Source organism: Artibeus jamaicensis, unplaced genomic scaffold (assembly GCF_021234435.1).
Source record: "Artibeus jamaicensis isolate MK-2021 breed Jamaican fruit bat unplaced genomic scaffold, CSHL_Jam_final contig_889, whole genome shotgun sequence".
NCBI classification, from domain to species: domain Eukaryota; kingdom Metazoa; phylum Chordata; class Mammalia; order Chiroptera; family Phyllostomidae; genus Artibeus; species Artibeus jamaicensis.
The window spans coordinates 1,089,093-1,109,857 of NW_026522005.1; the positions used below are offsets into that span (position 1 = coordinate 1,089,093).

The 20,765-nt window shown below is 35.0% G+C and overlaps 1 protein-coding gene across 3 annotated transcripts in view; it reads right to left on the reverse strand.

Annotated features, from left to right (window-relative positions):
• Window positions 1-20,765, reverse strand: part of GABRA4 (gamma-aminobutyric acid type A receptor subunit alpha4) — a 67,802-nt gene that overhangs the window by 26,583 nt on the left and 20,454 nt on the right. For 2 of the 3 annotated variants that reach the window (XM_037141013.2, XM_037141012.2), the window contains exons 7-8: window positions 20,553-20,705; window positions 14,346-14,605 (exon numbers count right to left, since the gene is read on the reverse strand). In XM_037141013.2, coding sequence (XP_036996908.1) covers window positions 14,346-14,605; window positions 20,553-20,705 — 413 coding nt within the window. The remainder of the gene's footprint in view (window positions 1-14,345; window positions 14,606-20,552; window positions 20,706-20,765) is intronic. The other variant, XM_037141014.2, reaches the window with a different exon arrangement.

Consider the following 20,765-nt stretch of genomic DNA (forward strand, 5'->3'; position numbering starts at 1 on the left):
ATAAGACCTCCAATGGACATTTAATTTTACTTAACCATTAAAAGAATCACATTTGTTTATCCGTTCAAAATAAATCAGACTGCTATTACAAATAAAGAAAAACTCAGCCAGAAATTAGGGTAGTATTGACATGAAGAAAGAACACTATAAAGTAAATACAATAATCAGATTGTAGAAAGCTTTCAAACTAGAGAAGAACATTATGGTGAGGTAGGGGAAAGGCAGCAACAAATTGAGTCTCATTGCTTGCATTGCATTGCTGAGAGTGCCTGACTGTGCTCACTCTACTGTGCTGGCAGATTGGCTGGAATAAACAGAGATAATGCTCATACTTAATGCAGCTATTTCTGAGGTGAATGGCTCTCTAACGAATCAGGCTGTGCTACACGGTACTATCCAGCAGAGTACCATGATCCCCAACAACAGAGGTGGTCTGTCCATTGTTGGAATATAACAATTGGATTTTTACCTCTCTCTTGCCCATACAAGTCCAGTATCTATTCTCATTCAGGCCAAGATATACAATGAAACTTTAGGATATCCTCAATTAGTGATTCACAAAAAAAAACCCCTAAGAATCACATTGCTTAAGGAACACACAAAGCAGATCCCAGCAAGTGACATGAAAGAAAGGACGTCTTAGTCAGTATTTCTCCTCTTGCTTTCATACTTCTGATATCACCTCACATGGTCCAGCTCCAAATTTTACATCTTTCTGTATTATGGTTTGTTTTTTCTTTCAAAATTAGAAAGACAGTCTGATAACAAAATTCCTGAGAGCAAAGCAGCAGTATGTTTGTCTCACGTTACAGAACGATAGTCTCAACTTTGCACAAACACTGCAGCATGAGGACTTGAGGGCCTTTTTTCTTTTCCGTTTTCTTTAATTTTATGTGTCTTGGAACATTGACACCTTATAACACTATAATTTCAAATACTGAGTAGTGAATCATGCTTAATGGCTACAGAATGACTGGAGAGTAACCAGGAAATTAATTATAGCCAATAATTACCTCAAATTGTCTCATGAGATTCTGAAACCCCCTATTGATTGCAATTTTAACCTTTAACGCTATTATAGTATACCTATTACCATCATATACATCTAGATTATTATTCGGAAACATTTAACTTAAATCCTTTAGCAAAGTTCTAATGCTAGAAGACTGATTTTTAATATTTGCTTCATCATCAGGGTAACTATCTGGTCTATTGGTCAAGACAAGACACTTTTGTTCAGAACAAATGATACACTGGGAGAGTAGGTGTAAACTCAGGTAGTTACAGTCAAACAAGGAAAAAGTCAGTCTATTCATTATACATTAATGGAAAAAAATAATTTCCATTTTGCTAGGCATTTGAAAATGACAGGAAAAAATATGCATGTTTCACTGAAAAGATGATTTTTAAATCTTTCCATATTCTATCTCGATGATACTTCAAAGTAGGCATAGTAATGAATTTGATAAAATAGATTTGGCCTTGTACAAGGGGTATTACCCATCCAAAGGCACAAAACAGATGATTTACAGAGTTTCAAAAACTAAATGTAACTCACAAAGAAACACCATGGATAAATAAGTAAAAGAATTTAAATATTAACTGCCACTAATAGAGAGAATTTTTTAATTAACAAAAAATACAACAGAATTCATCTTATAAAACCTCATTCTATTTTAATGAATTGCTCAGGGATACTAATATAACTTTCTGTCAGCAGATCAAGTCCCCACTGAATACAGTCTATTTTGGTCCAGAAAAATGTATTCTTGTTCTGTGGATAATAGGTAACCTCCTTGGTGCCATTTTTAGATCAGCCCGTTAGCAAATATTAAGCAGAAAGCATGTTAACATTCTTCGGGATCAGCTAAGGCTTTAGCAAAGTGGCTTTCTTGCTGGCAGAAGTAGCAATAGTGAGCTAGGCACAGGGGAGAGTGCCTGCTGAAACTCTGCCTCTGCACAAGCCTCAACGGCTTCAAGTCAAGATAAAATAAACTAACAAAACAATTCTACTCCGAGCATTAGGATGCCCTCAGAGCATGTGCCCACATCAGCCCCAGGCATACAAATACAGTGCCAAGGCTTTGACGTTCTCTGCTCGAACCTAAACCTTTGTCTTAAAAACAACTGACTAATGAATTTTAGGATGCTAGTCATCACTATGATTACTAGGACAATTTCTTATTAGCTACCTGTTTGCTATTAAGAAAAGGCAATTGTAAGTAAAATCTAGGCCTCACCTTTAGTTCAAAAGATGATTTTCAACCTTTTTAAAATTAATTTATTTATTTCTTAAATTATTTTTCAACTACAGTATTCTTTCTTTTACTCCCTTCCCAGACCACCCCCCCCGTGCCCCCCACCTCCCTCCCCTTTCCACCCCCCTTAGTTGTTGTTCATGCGTCCTTTATACTTGTTCCTGTAAATCCTTCCCCTTTTCCCCCTGAAATTCCCTCCCCTCTCCCCTCCGGTTGCTGTCCCCCTGTTCTCGATTTCAGTGTCGTTTTTATTTTGTTTTCCTGTTTGTTTTGTTGTTTAGCTTCCTGTTAAAGGTGAGATCGTATAGTATTTTCAACCTTTTTTAAAACCAGTTTAAACCAGCAAAAATGGTGTTTTCATTATGGCTCAACCTAATAAGACTGGGATTTTCTCTAAACAAACACAGGCTCATTTCTTCATAGAAGGAGAAGCCAGTGAAGGTCAAGCGCCCAGCCCATGCTGTTTACTCATCACGGCCGCCACATTTTTTTAGTTTAGGATCTGCTCTCAGAATGTAACTGTCCAGTTACTGTGGCTCTCTGCTTCTTGTTCGCTTTCCAGGAAGCACCTTTCAAGCTCCAGGGAGGCTTCCTTTTCTCTTCTTGAAAGCATGACGCCCTTTGTCAGAGCTTCTGCATTTAAACCAGCTCTCAGGAGGATATCGATTAGGTCCTTATCTTCCCCCATAGAAAACCAGAGGACCTTTGCTTGTGTTCTGGGGACAGCCTGAACAGCAAAGTTGAGCATGACTCTCACTTCCCATGGAGTAGCCCCTCTACCTCAGGAGAAAGAGATAACCCAAACAACAAAAACATTATTAAATATTAAGAATCCAAGGCATAGCCGGTGAAAGAACTGGGATAGTAGTTGCTTCACGTGGGAAATCCCAAAGAAGCCAGGTGGCTTTATGTCAAGAACAAAAGTCACACAAATTTTCTTTAGTAACTCCACAAGTCTGTGTGGGCCTCAAAAAGTGAAAAAGCAATGTTGAAATGGGTTTATGAAAGTTTTCCCTGTTATTGTTATCATTTAGGGTTTCTCTTTCCAATGAATAATATGTTGCAGAGACCACATTGGCTTCATTTATTCTTTCATTAGGTCACTCGGTCATCAAACTGGGTGGGTGCTTACTGGGCACCAGTTTCCGGGATAAGCCTTGATCTTAAACTTAGTATTCTTCAAAATGTTTTTTTAGATATGTCCAATATACTAATCCCAGATGTTCAGAAGTACTTATAATTGGTTATGCTAGACACAACAGTAAATCATATTATAGAAGAAGAGTTGTCCTTCTGTTTTTTGGATACAGAATCCTTACCACCTTCTGTCAAGTGCTCTGAAAATGTCAATTTTCAAGTGCCAAGGATCTGGCCAAAGAGAAAGTGAAGATGAGATGTGCTGCATGGTGGGACCTTTCTTCCTCTATATCTCCCCTGTTTGTCTAACATTTTCATCAGATAGTATTTTGCTTTCAGAGGGCCCCTTGGTACTCACATTAAGCTGATTGGGCTTTGGAAAACATTTCGGGGAGTCAAAAATAAGTGGTGCCCACAAAGAAACTAAACCCCACCCTAATCCTTGCACCCCATTCCCTTTTCTAAATCCCCTTAAGACAGCCTTTTCCCTGACTATGGAACCCACAATTGTTTTCGATTACCCAAACAAGAAGTAAGTAAAAGGAAGTCAAAATTATTAAAAATAATTCTTCACCCCAAAAAGGGAGAAAGAATTTGAGAGAAAAGGAAAATTCACTGGACTATGTTGTTGAGGAATAATTTAACTTGAGAAAATGAAATAACCACACTAGTCATCTATAATAAGATATAAGAATTATAAGAATTGAAGTCAAAGTTCAAGAAAAAAAAATTGGAGGCAGAACAAAATTCTATGGAATAATTACACAAGAGAAGTGTGAAAATACAGGATCACTAAGAAGGGCAGCAAAGGAGATCTTCAGAAAGAATAGGCTTGATTATTCAAACAAAGAAACCAGGTAGGGTAAGAAGCTTGTGGAATATAAAACACTAGAAAAATATTAAGAAAAACATATCATGCCATACAATCTGAGTGGAGTCTTCCTATTAAATTGACCAAAATACATATGAATTTGCTTCTACCAAAGACATTTTACACTTAATATTCTCTAATTCATTTAAGTAAAATAAGTAATGCCCAAACTGATGTTTCTTGAAACTCTTAAATCATCTGAGGCTTGAGTGAAAAGCTGTAGATTTAGTGATGTATATGATGTTGTGGAAAAATTAGTCCCCTCAAAATAGCAAAATGGACATAGGCAGCTTAGCTAAATAAACCATAAGGGATGAGTAATCTTACTCAGTAGCTTAAGAAAAAGAACTTGCTGGAAATGTAGCTAAACATTGAGGAAATTTGTTTCAAGGAGCTGTATATTTTTTAAGATGACCAAAAATTTTTTCAGTCTAAAAAATAGTGCTGGGCATTCACATTGCTAACATGGTTGGAGAAAAAATCACCAAATTAATAAAAAGTTGAAACACTGTGAAAAATTTGATAATAAAATTTCCCCAGGGAAAATGTATGGTTCCTCCCTGTATTGCCTTCCTAAGCAATTGCACTTCTATTTCAGTTGTATGACAAATGAAATCAATCAGTAGGTGTTTCTTGAGCATCTGCTAGGTTCTTAGCAATTTTGTGCCAGATTTGGTAGTGAAGTAATGGAGTACACACAGAAGTAACAAAAATTCCAACCATACAATAATAGCTTATTAATTATAGGGCAATTCTAGAATGATTCTCAAGCTAACCATAAATATCACAAACCACCTAATGAAATTTACAGTAATGAGCTGGCTCATTTCCTTGCTCCTCTCCTTTATCTGCCAACCATCAACAAAGGATAGCTCATGGCCAGGCTGAATTCTCCCACAGGCACCTTCCAAAGTTTAGCATGTGTCTTTACAAATCCCTTGGTCCCCACAGAACATCTGCTCCCTTTGTTTATCTGACACATGACATCATATAAATTTGTTTAGGGCAAAAACTATCTCTTGGACTTTATTAAAAATTTCCCCCACAGTCTTCAAAACATTCTTCTGAATATATGTTGTAAATAAGTAATATAAATGTAATATATTGATGCATATAGGATTGGTTATTGCAAACCAAAAAATAAAAGTAATACTTTGAATGTTTTTTAAATGTGCAACATGTCAAAAATTGAAAAAAAACCTAGGGTTGGTCTAAAGTTTGTCAAAATTGTTGCACTAAATCAATTGGTAATTTTTATCCTTGATAAAAATCCATATCTATTTTGAGCAAACTTGGAGGTAAGGAGAGGGTGACTAATAGCCTGTGGCTTTGGCTTCTATGTAAACTGAATTACCAACTAAGGGATACAGCTTGGTTATAAGTGGCATGAAGTGTCAAAGCATAGCTTGCATTTCACTCAATATAAATATTAACACAATTTTCAGAAAAGCAGGATTGGGATGGGTAGTAAGCATGCAGCAATAAGCACAGTGAGGTGTCAGCGGTTGTGGTAGTAGGTTACAATTGAGGGGCTGCAATTTCTGGTGGGCGGAAACTAGACTTAAGAGCCAGACTACCTAGGTTTAACTCTTGGGTTAGTTACTTAGCAGCTCTATGATTTTGGACAAACTACTTAGGCCTCTTTGTGCTTCAATTTAGTCATCTGTAAAATAGGATGAAAACAGAACAGGATTGCAATGACAGTTATATGAGTTAATACATGTGAAGAGTTTAAAATACTAACTGCAATGAGGTGGCATAGTTATAAGTTGATATTTTTATCACTGTCAAACAGTAAGGAATTTTGCTGAACGGGTGAACATAAAATAACCTGAATATTCATTCTGCTCTAACTCAGTGAGCCCAAAAAGAGCCATCCTCTCTCTAATTATTTTTACTAAATTAAGTACATGTTAAAGAGCAGAAAGCAAACTGGCAGTAGCTATAAGGATGCATGAGTTTGTAATGACATAGATTTTCAAATTAGAAGGGAATTCAGTTATAATCTTGCCTAACTTCATCATCTAAGTGATAGAGAAATAAAAACCCAAATATTGGGTTACATGATGAAAGCTACACTGGGTAACTGAGAGTAGAGATGGAATCCTTTTGTGCCTGTTTGGTTTCTCTAGACGAGAAGCAGCACCATGCATCTGAAAGTGTCCAAAACACTTTATCAAGACTCATCTTTATCAACCATAAACTTAACTATATAACAACATAACAATTCATCACAAGTTGTTGTGTGTACATACATGTGTGTACACATGTATGCACACACATATAACTCCTATGTACATGTATGTAAAGCAACTATACATATACACATACATATATATGGCATCTGGTAGCACTCAATAAATAATGAGGATGATGATGGCAATATGCTACCTATCCAAATTCTATGTATTATATAAATATACTTCATAGCTTATTCTTTTGCCATGATATATGTAAACAAATAGTACATGAAAATAAATTAACAAATTTACTAATAACCTGTATGTACACCATACATACACACTCAAGGGCACACGTACTGTACACTGTATTATACTAGGTTCACAAGATGCCTTACTTCTTCCTTGAACAGTAGCTAATATGTCTGGCCTTCCTAATGTAGCATTAAAATCATGGCATTTCCCTTTTGGATGAGGAAATAGCCTAAATTTTCAATTATAATGCTAATGTTGGCATTTTTCTTCCCATGTGATGTTATTACCAATAATTACCACAATATGCAGAATGGTATTTCAATAAGCTACTAAAATTTATTGCTTCTCCTCCCTTTGTCAGCTCAAATGATATCCTTTAATTTGTCATTTTTCCATTTCAAAGACTAAGTTGAAATCTCAACTCTTTCCAGTACAATTTATCATTACTCTCTCTACTTCTCCTTCACAGTGTTTTGCACATATATTATTATTTAATTATTTGACATTAATTATATAATATCTACCTCCCCACTCCCCTCAGATCGACAAAAAGAGTGAGCACAGCATTCCCAGTGTGCTGACACCTAATAGGTGTTCTATAAATATGATAGATTTCCACTACGTAATTGAATATACAGACTGGTATTTCAACAGGCAGGTCTAAGGTAGCAGTGAAGAGTTGAGGATAAATTTACATTACTATGAGCATTATTGACTTACTGTAAAACCAAGACTTGGACCACACTTCTATATGCCGAGTGTAGTCACCCACAAGATTAATAGCCTGTCTCCTTCCTAAAACTAAGTTCCTAGATCTTTGTTTGGAATCCACAGTGCCACATACAGTGACTGGTCCACTGTGGTTGCTTGGTAAACTTGTTAAATGACTAAGCTTTGTTCGCACACATTAGCAACATGACATTTTCTCATGAATCAACACATGACACATAAAAAACCTACCAGATAAAATACATAGCTGGAGATAAAACAGAATTCTGATATTCTTAACACTTAAGTCATACAGTTTCATAATTGTACAATTAAGCAATTACTCATTGCCGAAAAAAGCACTAGTATCTACAAAACATTTTGTACGGAAACACGTATAGGTTTGGGAAGGTACAATCTATACAAGACTTAAGGAGTGTCATTAAACTACTGTCACAAACACACCTAAATGTCAAGTAAATTGACAGTACTGCTCCATGCCCTTTTTCAAACTACCAAGAAAAGAGAGTTTAAACTAAGTTATGAATAAATAATTACAAATGGAAAAATGACACTTTTTCCATGCTAGCTTAAACTACTTAAAAAACAGCATTTCTAAGAGCAGTTTGAGAATGATTGAAATAAAAATCTGTAACTGACTTACTGAAATAGAATGAAGTTTGTATATTACCAACCACGGGGAAATCGTTGTATTTAATAGTGACCTCATACACAGTCACTGACTGTGCAAATGATGTGAACAAAATGACCAAAGGACAGACAACTACGCTATCCTCACAATGCACAGGTGCACTTGTAGATTTACTCAGGGCTTTTGTTTGGCTTTCATTTGCTTTCAAAGCACCCTCCTCAGTTCCCTCTTGCTGTCCACCAGCTTAACTGCTGACAAGTGTGTCTCAGAATGCTCAGAACGATTATCTGCTGCCCTACAGGCTCACAGTGACCCAGCTCTAGCTCACTACTGAACATCTGCCTGATGTTCACATTTATCCAGCAAGGAATTGGCCAAAAAGCTTCATTTTTTTTTTCAAAAGATGGCTGTAGTAGTCTTAGTTGTCTTTAACTTCATTCAGAACAATTTTGTTATATTGTATTGGGACAGCTGTCATATCAGTATGCATTTAAAAAAATCAAAATTGGTGAATTTTTGTATAGCCATTTTAATATTGAAAGTGGAAGAAAATGTGCAACATTTTTGGTACATTATGGTTTATTATTTCAAGAAGAGTAAAAATGCAACTGAAACACAAAAGAAAAAAGATTTGTGCAGTGTATGGAGAAGGTGCTGTGACTGACTGAATTGTGTCAAAAGTGGTTTGCAGTTTTGTGCTGGAAATTTCTCACTGTATGATGCTCCATGTTTGGGTAGACCAATTGAAATTCATAGCTATCAAACTGAGACATTAATTGAGAACAATCAATGTTATACCACACAGGAGATAGCTGACATACTCAAATATTCTAATCAATAAAGTATCGGTGAAAAATGAAAAATGTGTCTTTAATTTCACAGAAAAAATTAAATGGATGTTTTGGCCAACTCGATATATAAAGGACAAATGTTTTTGGAAATGGGTGATAAATATTTTGGATTTTAGAGGCACCACACTTGCTCTTGTCCAATTTCTACAACTGGTACATTATAATCCATTATTGAACAACTGTATCTATTAAATACTATATTATGTGCTATATGGGAAAATAGAATGATCTAGCTAGGTAAATATAGCAATCACATATGAAACAGTTCAAGCAAAATACTTCAGGAAATGATAAATCATAAAATATGTAATACATACTTTAAATGTTGAAGATGCTGAAAGAAATAAAGAATAATAATAGTCATAGCTATTATTTACACAGTACTAAGCATTGTGCCATGTACTTTATAGTCATGATGTAATTTAATTCACACTGCAAGCTTTCCTGGTCCCTGGTGTGTAGATGTGGGTCCTTGAGACCTCGCCCCTGAAGTCAGATCAGTCAGGATAAGCCAAACATGGGAAATAAGGCTAGAGTTTGATTTTGAAGGATGGCTGGTAAAAGAGGAGATTCTCCCGAGTGCTCTGACATTGTGGAATTCAAAGTGTACCTGGAATTACTTATACATTCTCTTTTTATACTGCCTTTTTCTTAAAAACTTCCAGCAGAGCAAATAACTAATTCTAGAAATATGGACACTTTAAAATTGAAGTTTGTGAAGAATAGTTACAGTGGAAAAATAGACCAAAAAATAGGTAGATGGGGAATAAAAGGTAAGCAGTGGAGAAGTATGCACCTGTAGTTTAAAAATAGTTGTCATTATCTTGGGATAGGAGAAAATGTCCTACTATGGAAGTTTCTACCCATGTAAAGTTGAACCACTTAGCTTCTTCGTTAAGTGTGTTTCATTCCTTTCTCTATCCCAGTGAATGATGCCATCACCATCCATCTCAACCTCCATTTCCCTCACCCCAAATTTCTAACCAGTTATTAGGCCAAAGGCTTAAAATATTGGGTTTGTGGGCTCAATCCTCCGCTTAACAGACAGATGAGCTTTGGCAGACTACTTGATCACTACTCATTAATATTCTCACTAGTTAAAACATGGATAAAAATAGAACATATATAAGTTTTAAGAATTAGATGTTATATATAGATATAATCTGTAAAAGTTGTTATTACTGGCACATATAAGTAATGTTGTTACTTATGTGTTCAGAGTGTTGCACTATTGTTATTTATTCATAGAAATATTAACAAAAGACTGTGTTAGACTAGGTTATGTATATTAACATCTTCTTCATAGACATATCATAAATTAAATACTAAAAAGTATACTTTCAGAAGACAAGCTCTGAACTCAGACACAGTTGTATTGATTTAAATATTGAGTTAACCATTTCTTTAATACATCACTGAGCCACCATAAGCCTCAGTTTCCTCATCTGTAAAATAGTCCTTGTGAGTTCAAAATTATGCAATACATTAAAGCATATCACACAGTACCTAACACATTTTAAGAGCTCAAGTGATGTTAATTATTATATCACAGTTTTTTCTCAAGATACAGTATGCATATATTAGTGTATACTTTCTGACTGAACAAGGTCCATAGAATATATTGTATTCCCAAGTGACTTTTTAAAACATGATTTCATTAAGAAATATTTGCTCTGTATTTTATAGTTGCTTAGTTTTCAAAAACATTCTATTAGTCCAAATCACCCTCATCAGTGAAACAGTAGTCACTCTAAGAACTAGTAAGGGTATGGAAGAATAACACCACAAGAATGGCCCTCAACTCAATAGTAAAAGGATAGAGTCAAAGGCAGAATCAAAGTAATGCTGAGCCAAAACAGAACAGCTGCTTTTGCCTCCCGAGCTGCTCAAAGACATACTCAAGCTGCCCATCGCTGCTTTAGATTCTGCCAATCAGCCTTCTTTCCAATTTTCCAAGAATAAAAATGGTCACTATAAACCTCTACCAGGCCATTAACAGTCCACAGGTCACATGGAGTAACAATGAATTAAACCACTATTGAGCTTAACCAAAGGACTAACAAATTACCAAATGTCATGTAGACTGTGAAGGCAATTCCAAAAGAAGAGTTTAAAGACATTTTAAACAAAAGCAACATCATTCGAATCAGTCAATAGCCATAAAAGTTAGAACACATATTTGAATAAGCACATGTCACCTGTCTGATTAGAATCTCTACTAAAACCCCAAACCTATAAGATTTTTAGGATATTTCATTTCAGTAACATGTTTTAAAATGTTTCTATTAACACACTCCCCTTCTTGTTTCCTTCTCCTTATTTTTCTTTTTTTTCCTTCTCACTCCCTCAATTTTAATATGTCTTCAACCTTCAATTTGATATTGAAGCCATAAAATGACAACTGGCACTCAAAAGCCAGCCTTGTTCTGGAAGCAGTCTGGAGGCAGGGAGATGGTTAGGCCAACCATTAATCACTGTCTTTAGAACATTGACATTGTTCAAGTAAACTGCCGTGGAGATCTAAGTTATCACACATACATAGTCCCCCTTGTAGAGGACAGAAAGAATATGATGTATATTTTGACATTTATCATAAAATTTCTTTCCAACCCTTAAATGCTATGATCCTATGCCCTTTGCAAACAAACTGCATCTTCTCGATCTTGATTATTCCATTTGCATGCAGAACTGGGCCCATGCTGCCAACAGGAGTTGCTGAACCAAAGTACACTTAGTTGGATGCGCTCATCCGAGCATTTACCAGCAATGCTGATTGCTATGGTCAATAGGATTATCCACAGGACATACATGCTTTAGTGCATAGCCCACAGACATAGACAACACTGTGGTGAATGCCTGTGAGGGGCTGGGGGTGGGGGGAGGAAAGGGGGAGTTGGGGGATATCTGTAATAGGGTCAACAATTTAAAAAGAAAGAGTGAGATATCAAGGAGTAAATAACATAACATTGGTTTCATTCTCACCTTTGGAAATTCTGCAGAATAGTTTTATTTTGATTAAGTAGTCCTTTTAAGTATTTATAATATTCCAGTGTAACAATAGTGCAAGGAGTCTCAACACTTTGTAAAAATGAAAAGAGGAACTATAGCAATTCATTATAAATAGAAATTATATGTATTAAATTGTATATTATTTTACATATAAAAAGAAATTATATATACATATATATAGTCTCTACATCCAGAATCTTTGGATGTCAGCAATCCTAGGTCTGGAGGGAGTTAATAAACTATATGGGAAACTCAGTATATTTTATAATTTCAACATTACTAGAAAATCATAAGCAGAAAGATGTTGTTTTAAAACTTAAAGTTAACCACTAGTAATATAAAATGATGACACATAGCTTCCAAAGTACATGAGCAACAAAAGAATAAGGAAAATTTAGCAATGAAAAAATTATAAAACCTAATATTAAGAAATTATATTATAATATACTGTATTATAATCAAACCAAATAGAATTAAAGGGAAAAGGCATAATATGGGGCAAAAAAGCTTATTTTATGATTAAATGCATAGGCTGATATGGAAATAGAGCAGTTATGAATCTTTATATGTTGAGTATCATAATGTCGAAGTGTATAAAACAAAAACAGTTAAAATCCCACATAATCATATTATTAGTAAGAGGATTTTTTATATAATTTTTGGTATTTGAAAGATTAAAAAGAGAAGAGGTGGCTGATTAAGAGGGAGAAATAATAGTTTTTTAAGTAAGTTGATTTCATAACTAAAAACCAACTCTTTCACACAGCCATCAAACACTTCCAAGCTACCAGCACACTCAGGGTGTAACAAAAATGTCAATAACATTCAAATCTGACGGTTGACATTTCTGAACTAAAAATAAACACTGGAGCTAAATAAGCAAACAAAATCCCATTGGGAAACTTCAATATTTTATTCCAAATAGTTCTTAGCCTATAAAGAAAACCGGAAACATAATTTCAGAATATTTACCAAATAACTATGATAATAACATATAACAAAAGATGCACTGTGATTGAACAATAATAAAAAATAAAAACAAACTGTAATTGAACAACAATTGTTTTTAAAGTTATGAGTGTGGTCAAAGCTATATGCAAAGAAATCTCATTGTAATAAAAGAAAACTGTATTATTAAATAAAAAGTGAAAGTAAGAATGAAACTCAAGAAGCAGGGAAAAGAGTAACAGAATTTGCCTGCAGAAAGGTGGAATTAAAATAAATTATGGATGATTAATTAGAAAACAGAAACAGTAAATAAATAACATATCCAGGAATTAATATTTTTAAAAGAGAAACAGTAAATAGAAGTTTTCTACCAAGTTTTTCCAACTAAAAATAGTATACAGAATCTAACCTAATAATTTTGAAAATCTCAGTAAAGTGAGTATCTATAGAGAAAAATGTAAGCTACCCAAACTTACTTAATGGGAGAGCAGTAATTTGCCTACCTGCTCACATGCCAGTCCAGGAGAACCACCGCCCCAGGCTTTGTAGGCGCAGAGTTATAAACTTAGAACCCAAACAGTGAATCCCTGCCAGGATGCACTCCAAACCTGATTTGTTAAACTGTCATCTTCTCTTGGAGAACTTACTTTCCCTAACCACTGTGTTCTGAATGGAATCCCATCCTTCTCACACTGCTCCAGCCCTTCCTTTAGCACGGTCATAGACCTGTTACCATGGAACGCACCAAGGGTTTTAGTACTTGTCTTTTTAAGAATCACCTGTCTCCCTTTCTCTATTTAAGTATGTATTTCTCTACATACTTAAATGTAAGCTCCATAGTGTAGGACATTCTGTTGTAGATGGGAGGGTATACAAATTTGATTCTCAGACCATGAACAGGGTCTGGCACATCATTAGTTTTAAATGTATATTTGTTAAATGAATGGGGAAAAAAGAATGAATGAATGAGTAAGTAAGGGAATGAGTTATTACCTATAAAAAATAAGTTGATAATCTGTATACACTTTGATTTGGGCACATACAAACAAAAGAAGTTTCAGACTACCATTTTCGCCAACTACAGTAAAACTGTGTATAAGTGACCACAGACACTTCGCTGATTCAAGAAAGAAGAAGCTGAATGAGTGAGATGAGAGAGAGAGAGAGCAGAATATCCAAGGAGGACAAGGGGAAAGGGGAGGCCTTCCTGCTTGCTTTCTTACTTTCATTATGACCATGCTATTTTTGTACAACTGAAATCCGTAAGGAACAGGTGACTTTAATTTTTTTAATCACAGAATCATTTATGTGACCAATGTAAACTACAGTAAGCTTAAACTTAGAATTACCTTTTCATGTTTTCCTGCATTTTTAAATGACTTACACACTGCCATTTTCAGGTTCTCTTTTTTTCACTTAGCTATGTAAATTTGACCCCAAAAAATCAAATTCTAAACTGAAGATTAAGTCAAATACCTGCAGAGGTGCTTCAGGATGCTTTTCTTTCTGCACTGGACCAGCTGGAATTTCCTGGAGAGCTTTAGATTTCTTCTTTTTGGCCTTTTCCATTTGAACATTGGTAAAATAATTGACAGCAGCAAACTCGATAAGGGCGGAAAATACAAAAGCAAAGCAGACAGCTATGAACCAATCCATGGCAGTAGCATAGGACACTTTAGGCAAAGAGTGCCGGGCACTGATGCTCAGTGTGGTCATGGTGAGGACTGTGGTTATTCCTTCAAAGCAAGAGCAAAGAGACAAAATACTTTACCATTATTTCTATGCAAAAACAAACAAACAAACAAATAAATCTCAGGATTTGGTTGTGTTGGTTGGGGTAACAGACTTTAATTCAAACTAAATCATCTTTGATGGAGGATTCTAATCCCAGTGGTTCAGTAGAATTTGTACGGGATTTTTTATTGTGACTTGGATTAAGTTATGAAAACTCATCGGGCTTCATTTGCTATCTATCTGTTGGGTTTGCCATAATGATTAAAAGTATGTAAGACACCTAGTACATATTGTATCTGAGCCAACATACCCAAGAAACTCAACACACACACCTTACAGGAAGTGCTACTCATTGAAGTACTGACTCTCAACCAAGAGTGGGAAGTTGGAAGCATAAAAAATTGAAGCATCAGAATTCCTGTGGTAGACATGGCCCACCTGCTATTGAGCATCACTACCAGAAAAAGCATAAGTTGCAGATACTTATAATCTATAACCAAATATTACCTACTGAATTAAAATAATTTATGAGTTGTAAAACACCTTAGTTTATGTAAAAGAATAAAGGTATACTCCTAAAGAATAGATTTCTAGAATAATTTGGTTTAAAAAGTATTAGACATATATTAACCATCAATATATGGTTGGGAGGAAAATATTTACAACAAGAATAGAGGTGCTTTTCTTCTATTAATAGACTTCTGAAGCACATCACCTCCAAGAAAGCCTTTTCCTCAGCCTGGAAAAGAGTTAGTTCCCATTCTCAATGGAAAAATTCCAGTTGCCCTTGGAACTCTAGAGAAATGAAGTATTAAAGATGTCTGTTTTTGTCTATCTTTATATCTAATCCATGTTATCTAGTTAATCTTGGAAATTTCTGTGGGAATTTACCGTTTTTATTTAAATACATTCTATATAATGCCTATGATTGCTCCTTAATTGTTTGGGAATGATGATGATGATGATAATGATGACAACAATGATGATAACAAAGGCATCTAAACTATGTGTTCCACTTCATGGCTATCCTTCGCTGTAATCCAAACTGCATATGTTAAACTGAAGAGATTAGGAGCCTTGCACAACAATCAATATTTTGATTTAGGTAGAAATCATATTGTCTTCTCAACTCAGCATCATAGTCTGCTTTACATTTCCTAACTGTTCCATGCACACAAGCTTTGTTTCCACAACTGTATTAGGCGTAGCCTCTTTGAGAGCAAAAGTGTCAAACATTGCTTCAGGATTTACCATGATATATTACATAGTGCTAGGCACATGATAAATACACAGTAAATAAAAACTCATTTTTCTCAGCTCCTCACCAATCCATTTTCTCTCCAGTCCCTTTTGAATTGTCCATGTTTAGAACATGAAAAATTAGAGCAACTGTGCAAGTGTATGAGCTTTAGATCTTAACACATTTTATAAACTATACAATGAATGAAACTGGAGAATTTGGTTGTATTCCCCTTTAAAAATATCCTGTGGTATTTTTAGCATTGTTAGTATAAAATGGATTTTAAAACGTGTGTATTTGATGAAACATATAGATACATAAATCTCTATGAAAATGCAATATTATGAATTTATTGGACTTTGTTTCAGAAAAAGAGCTTACAAAGGTAAAGCTTCCTTTTAAAATCTCAGAAAAAAATGACACCATTCCCATATTAGCTAGGAGATATATTGAATAAACCCTAAATTCATTTTGAAAAATTTTAGCTACAAAATTTGAAGATAAATAAGTTTTTTGTTATTCTTAATACATTACATTTAATGGCCTATTAAGTATTCAAGAATATTTGACAACTTTCTTAGGTATATTTACTCTAATATTATAGATATTATACTGAAAGTACTTGGAAGTAAATTTTGAAGAGTGCAGTTTAAATAAAGAATACTAACAAGAGCTCAAAAAATTCTACAAAGACCACAATGCTATAACAACAAAACAAAAAACAAAAACACTGAAACCATATATATAAGCAACTTTGAAATGTTGCTTTGCACATTTTATTCCTTTTGTAATTGAACAGTTTATCCTGAGGACCAAAAATAGTACTCTTCATGTTCTCCTGCTATCATATGGTTAGTCCTCATTACCTTATTAATTCTAGTAAGCAGAATACTGAGCTATGAATCCAAAAATTACTTTCTGTTAAGGGGTAGATGACCAAGGGGTAGGCCACCAAGTTTATGAAGATGTTAAATGATGCATCAATGCAAAAAAATGTTGACTATGTGGCCACTTTCTATTCTCTTTTATTTTGAATCAATGAACTTGATTTTAAAGTTTGTAAAGTTTGTGAAGTTTACAGTTCATATTTTATGACTTGGCAAAATTGAGAAAATAACTGAGATAAACAATTGACTAAGTGTTTGAAGCGCCCATCCCTTTAGACATTAAAAAATTCTTTCTGCCTGGAATTCAAATTTAAAGAACTCCTAGTGTGACAAGGATGTTCTTATTCTACCTGGTTTATGTGGGGCATTTGGTCAATTAAATACCGATGGAATAGCGAATGGAAGCCAACCCTTCAGATAAGAAACCATGGATTCCCCGCTGCATCTAGGAAGACAGTGCATCTGTTTAAATGGCTTAGCTGGCACTTACCCTTGAACACATTTCAATAACCATAGAATATTTTTGACACATTCAAGTATCAATGCCAGTTCCTGTTTTTAGAATGCTGAATATGCACCATATTGGTTGGCCCAGGAGCTTGGAGAGGACATATAAGAGTAGGTTAATGCTGTACACAAATGTAAAATTCTTGCTGCCCCTCCTAGAAAAATGAACTAAGAATGATTTAGCTATGCTAGTTGGCATTTACTCAGATTTAATGTTTTACTATACTAGAATAATTGGAAAACTCAGAGGTATACAACTTTGGATATAGAAGGCCCTTGGAGAGAATTTAGCTTGCTCTGGTTTTCATATTTAAATTGACTTTTTTTTTTAGTTTTTCTTTTGCATGATCTCTAGTGTATACCTGACCCAGTAAATTCTCTTCTTGAATAAAGAGGAAAACAAGAATGAGGGAAGATAAATACCAGCACAAAATTAATTTTTTACCTAACTCTCATATGAAATAGATTGCTAATGCCCCTCAAATACTTAAAACTTAACTTTCTTAGGAAAATACCACCTAGAGCCTCATGGAACAGTCTAATTTATTACAATTTTTTGACATATCTTAGTTTTGGGATAACTTAATTGTTGGACATAATTTACCTGGTCAATCAAAACCAATGTGTCTTGGCACATGAGCACAAGACAGAGGCAAATGCCACATTTTGAATTGAAAAAGCTACCCACAAACTATCCTCAGTGCCTATCCACACACACTCACTCTGCAGCTCTGAAATTTCTCATAAGCTCTGAATTTCTCTTCATATGAAGGTCAAATGTCACAGGAGAAATGGCAAAATTCCCAAAGTAAGAAAGAAATTGTCTTGGGTCCATCACTTTTAAGTATGTAACTTTGTACAAGTTTCTTAATTTATTTGAATCATTTTCCTGATTCATAAATATTATTAACACCTACCTGACTCGGTTATTGTAAAGATGAAATAAGATGACCCCTATCAGAATATGATAAATCTTACAATCATTATTAATAGTATTACCAGCATCCTTAATATATACTGATGAATTTTCTTACAGTGTCTTTTCTGGATAGGAAATATTGGGTAGGTACAGCCATAATCAAGGTGATCCCTCCCCGCAGCACTGGACATTTCTACTGTTTGGGAGTATGTTAGACCAAACAGTATCTACCAGTTTGTAGCCAACCAAGAAAGCATTCAAAGCTTATCAAGCAGTGACAAAATACAGAGAACATTCACATTATAGCATCAAGTAGTAATTCTCAAATGAAGATAAATAATAGTCACTGTATGGTAGGCAATGTTCTGAGTGTACTTTACCCAAATTAACTCAATCCACATGGCAACCCTGAGGATTTCATCCCGTTTTAACACATGAGGAAACAAGCAGAAGTAATGCATTGAAGGTTCACAGCTAATAAGTGGTAGACCTTGGGGTTAGAACCTAGGCTGCCTGGCTCCAGAGTCGACCCTATGACACTATCACCTCTTCATCAGAGGCGCCAATAATGGGTCAGTATTTTCTAAGTATTTTCTGTTCTAAGTATTTTCTGTTCTAAGTTCTTTAGGGCCATAGAAAAATGAAAATAATATATATGCAAGTGATTTTATTTTTACTTTTTAATGACTATAGTTCTTGACATGTTAATATTATTTGTAGAGCCTCTAAGAGACTTGATCTGGTGCTCAGCCTCAGCAGGTACTTCCTGTCCAGTCAGGCCACTTCTGAACATGAGGTGTAAAAACGTTAGTGTGAGCACTAAATGAGATAAATGCGATAACTTAGCCCAGGGCTGTTCCCACACAATAGAACAATGTTTTCTTTGAAAACAATAAAAAATCAAGGAAATCAAGTGGGAACAAGATTAACCGCCCCTACATACGGGAGGTATGGGAGAGTCACTAACATGGTCTAAGCCTGCCCGGTGCGAGTCTGCCACAAGATCTAAAGTCTCACTAGTCTGCGAAGAAGAGATGCATTTTCACAATTTTATGGATAAAGAAAATAAGTTCCTATTCAAGTTTTAAATCCCAACCTATTGTAGTCCAAAACTGGGATTTGTTGTTTTCTCTCTTTCACACCTTTTTTTCACAGTTAAAATTTATTCAATGACTCCAAAGTGCTGTTATTCTTTAACTGAACCCTCACAACTCTGTGAAGTAGTTTATGCCATTACACACGCCCACCGCCTTCCTAAGGTCATATCCTGCCCTCCCCTGAGCTGACCCTTCTGCGCATTTCTCCAGTAGAATTTCAATACCTTTTCCAAGATGAAAAGTATGTGCGTGTTGGGGGCTGTCTATTGAAAATATCCCCTCATTCAAGTCCACTGAACACACCAAGATAACATTTTTATCAGTTCTCTAACTGGATGGGGAGGTGGGATGAGAAGCTCCCACCACCCTTCCTAAGTCCTTATTGCAAGCACCCTTTCTGTTGTTCGTGATTAGGGCTACTACACCTTGGCTGCTCTGATCCTACCAAGTGAACAAGCATGGGAAGATTAATAGAGATCTCTTGTGTGAACTGCACCTCCATTCCAGAGAAATTCTAATTGCTTTCCTTCCCATACCACTACTGAATGATTTTGCTATTCACAATCAACAGGAAAAAATGGAGAAATACATTTAAGCAAATAAATAGCATCACTAACTTTATTTAAAGCCCAACTTTATTTTAAAAGCCCAACTGATATGTAAAAGACTTACTTAACAGCTATAAAAAGTTAAAACTTGTATGTTCTGGACTTCGTGTAGTTTAGAATATAATATATGAAAAGCCACTTTAAAAATAAATACGTTGAGTTAAGGAAAAAATGTAGATAGAACATAACGATGAACTAATAAGCTAAGCATATAATACATTTCAACTCCATGCATTTAAACCTTTTGTTCTTGTTCATTAAAAAGCAAATGATTCTTGGCTTTCATATTCATTCAGCCATGAATTTTATTTGCTTTATTTTAGGCTCCCAGTGTATTTTCTTTTAATAACAACATATAACTTCAATTCACTTACACAGCATTAGGCTAGGAGCCTAAGACCACCACCAAACATGAAATTATATCCAGATTCACACTTGATCTTTACTGGCCTGGTCTCAGGAAGAGGAAACTGGGCCAGAAGAAGGAATTAATTGCCCATATCCCCTCAAGCCTTACTACTTTGTATTGGCTAGATTAAAAAAATGAAAGCTTATACGATTCTTTACTCAGCATAGCCTGATATATTACTGTTTAATATTTTCTTAGAAATTATACCTGAGAGCTATTCCCATGAAATCACAAGCAAAATGTAATGTGAACAAAAATACCCAAGAAATGAATTGCAATTACCAAATACAGTCCTAGCTGGAACTGATTCCTTATTTATCCAGAAGGAAACTTGCGAAAGAATCACTGTCATAATACATGGAATGTACGTCTGGATCATAAAATAACCCATCTTCCGTCTGAGGTGGAAGTAAACTGTCATAACAATATATTCACCTACGAATAAAACATGACGAAAATGTGTTACTGGATCTGCAGCCAGTTACTCAATGGCTT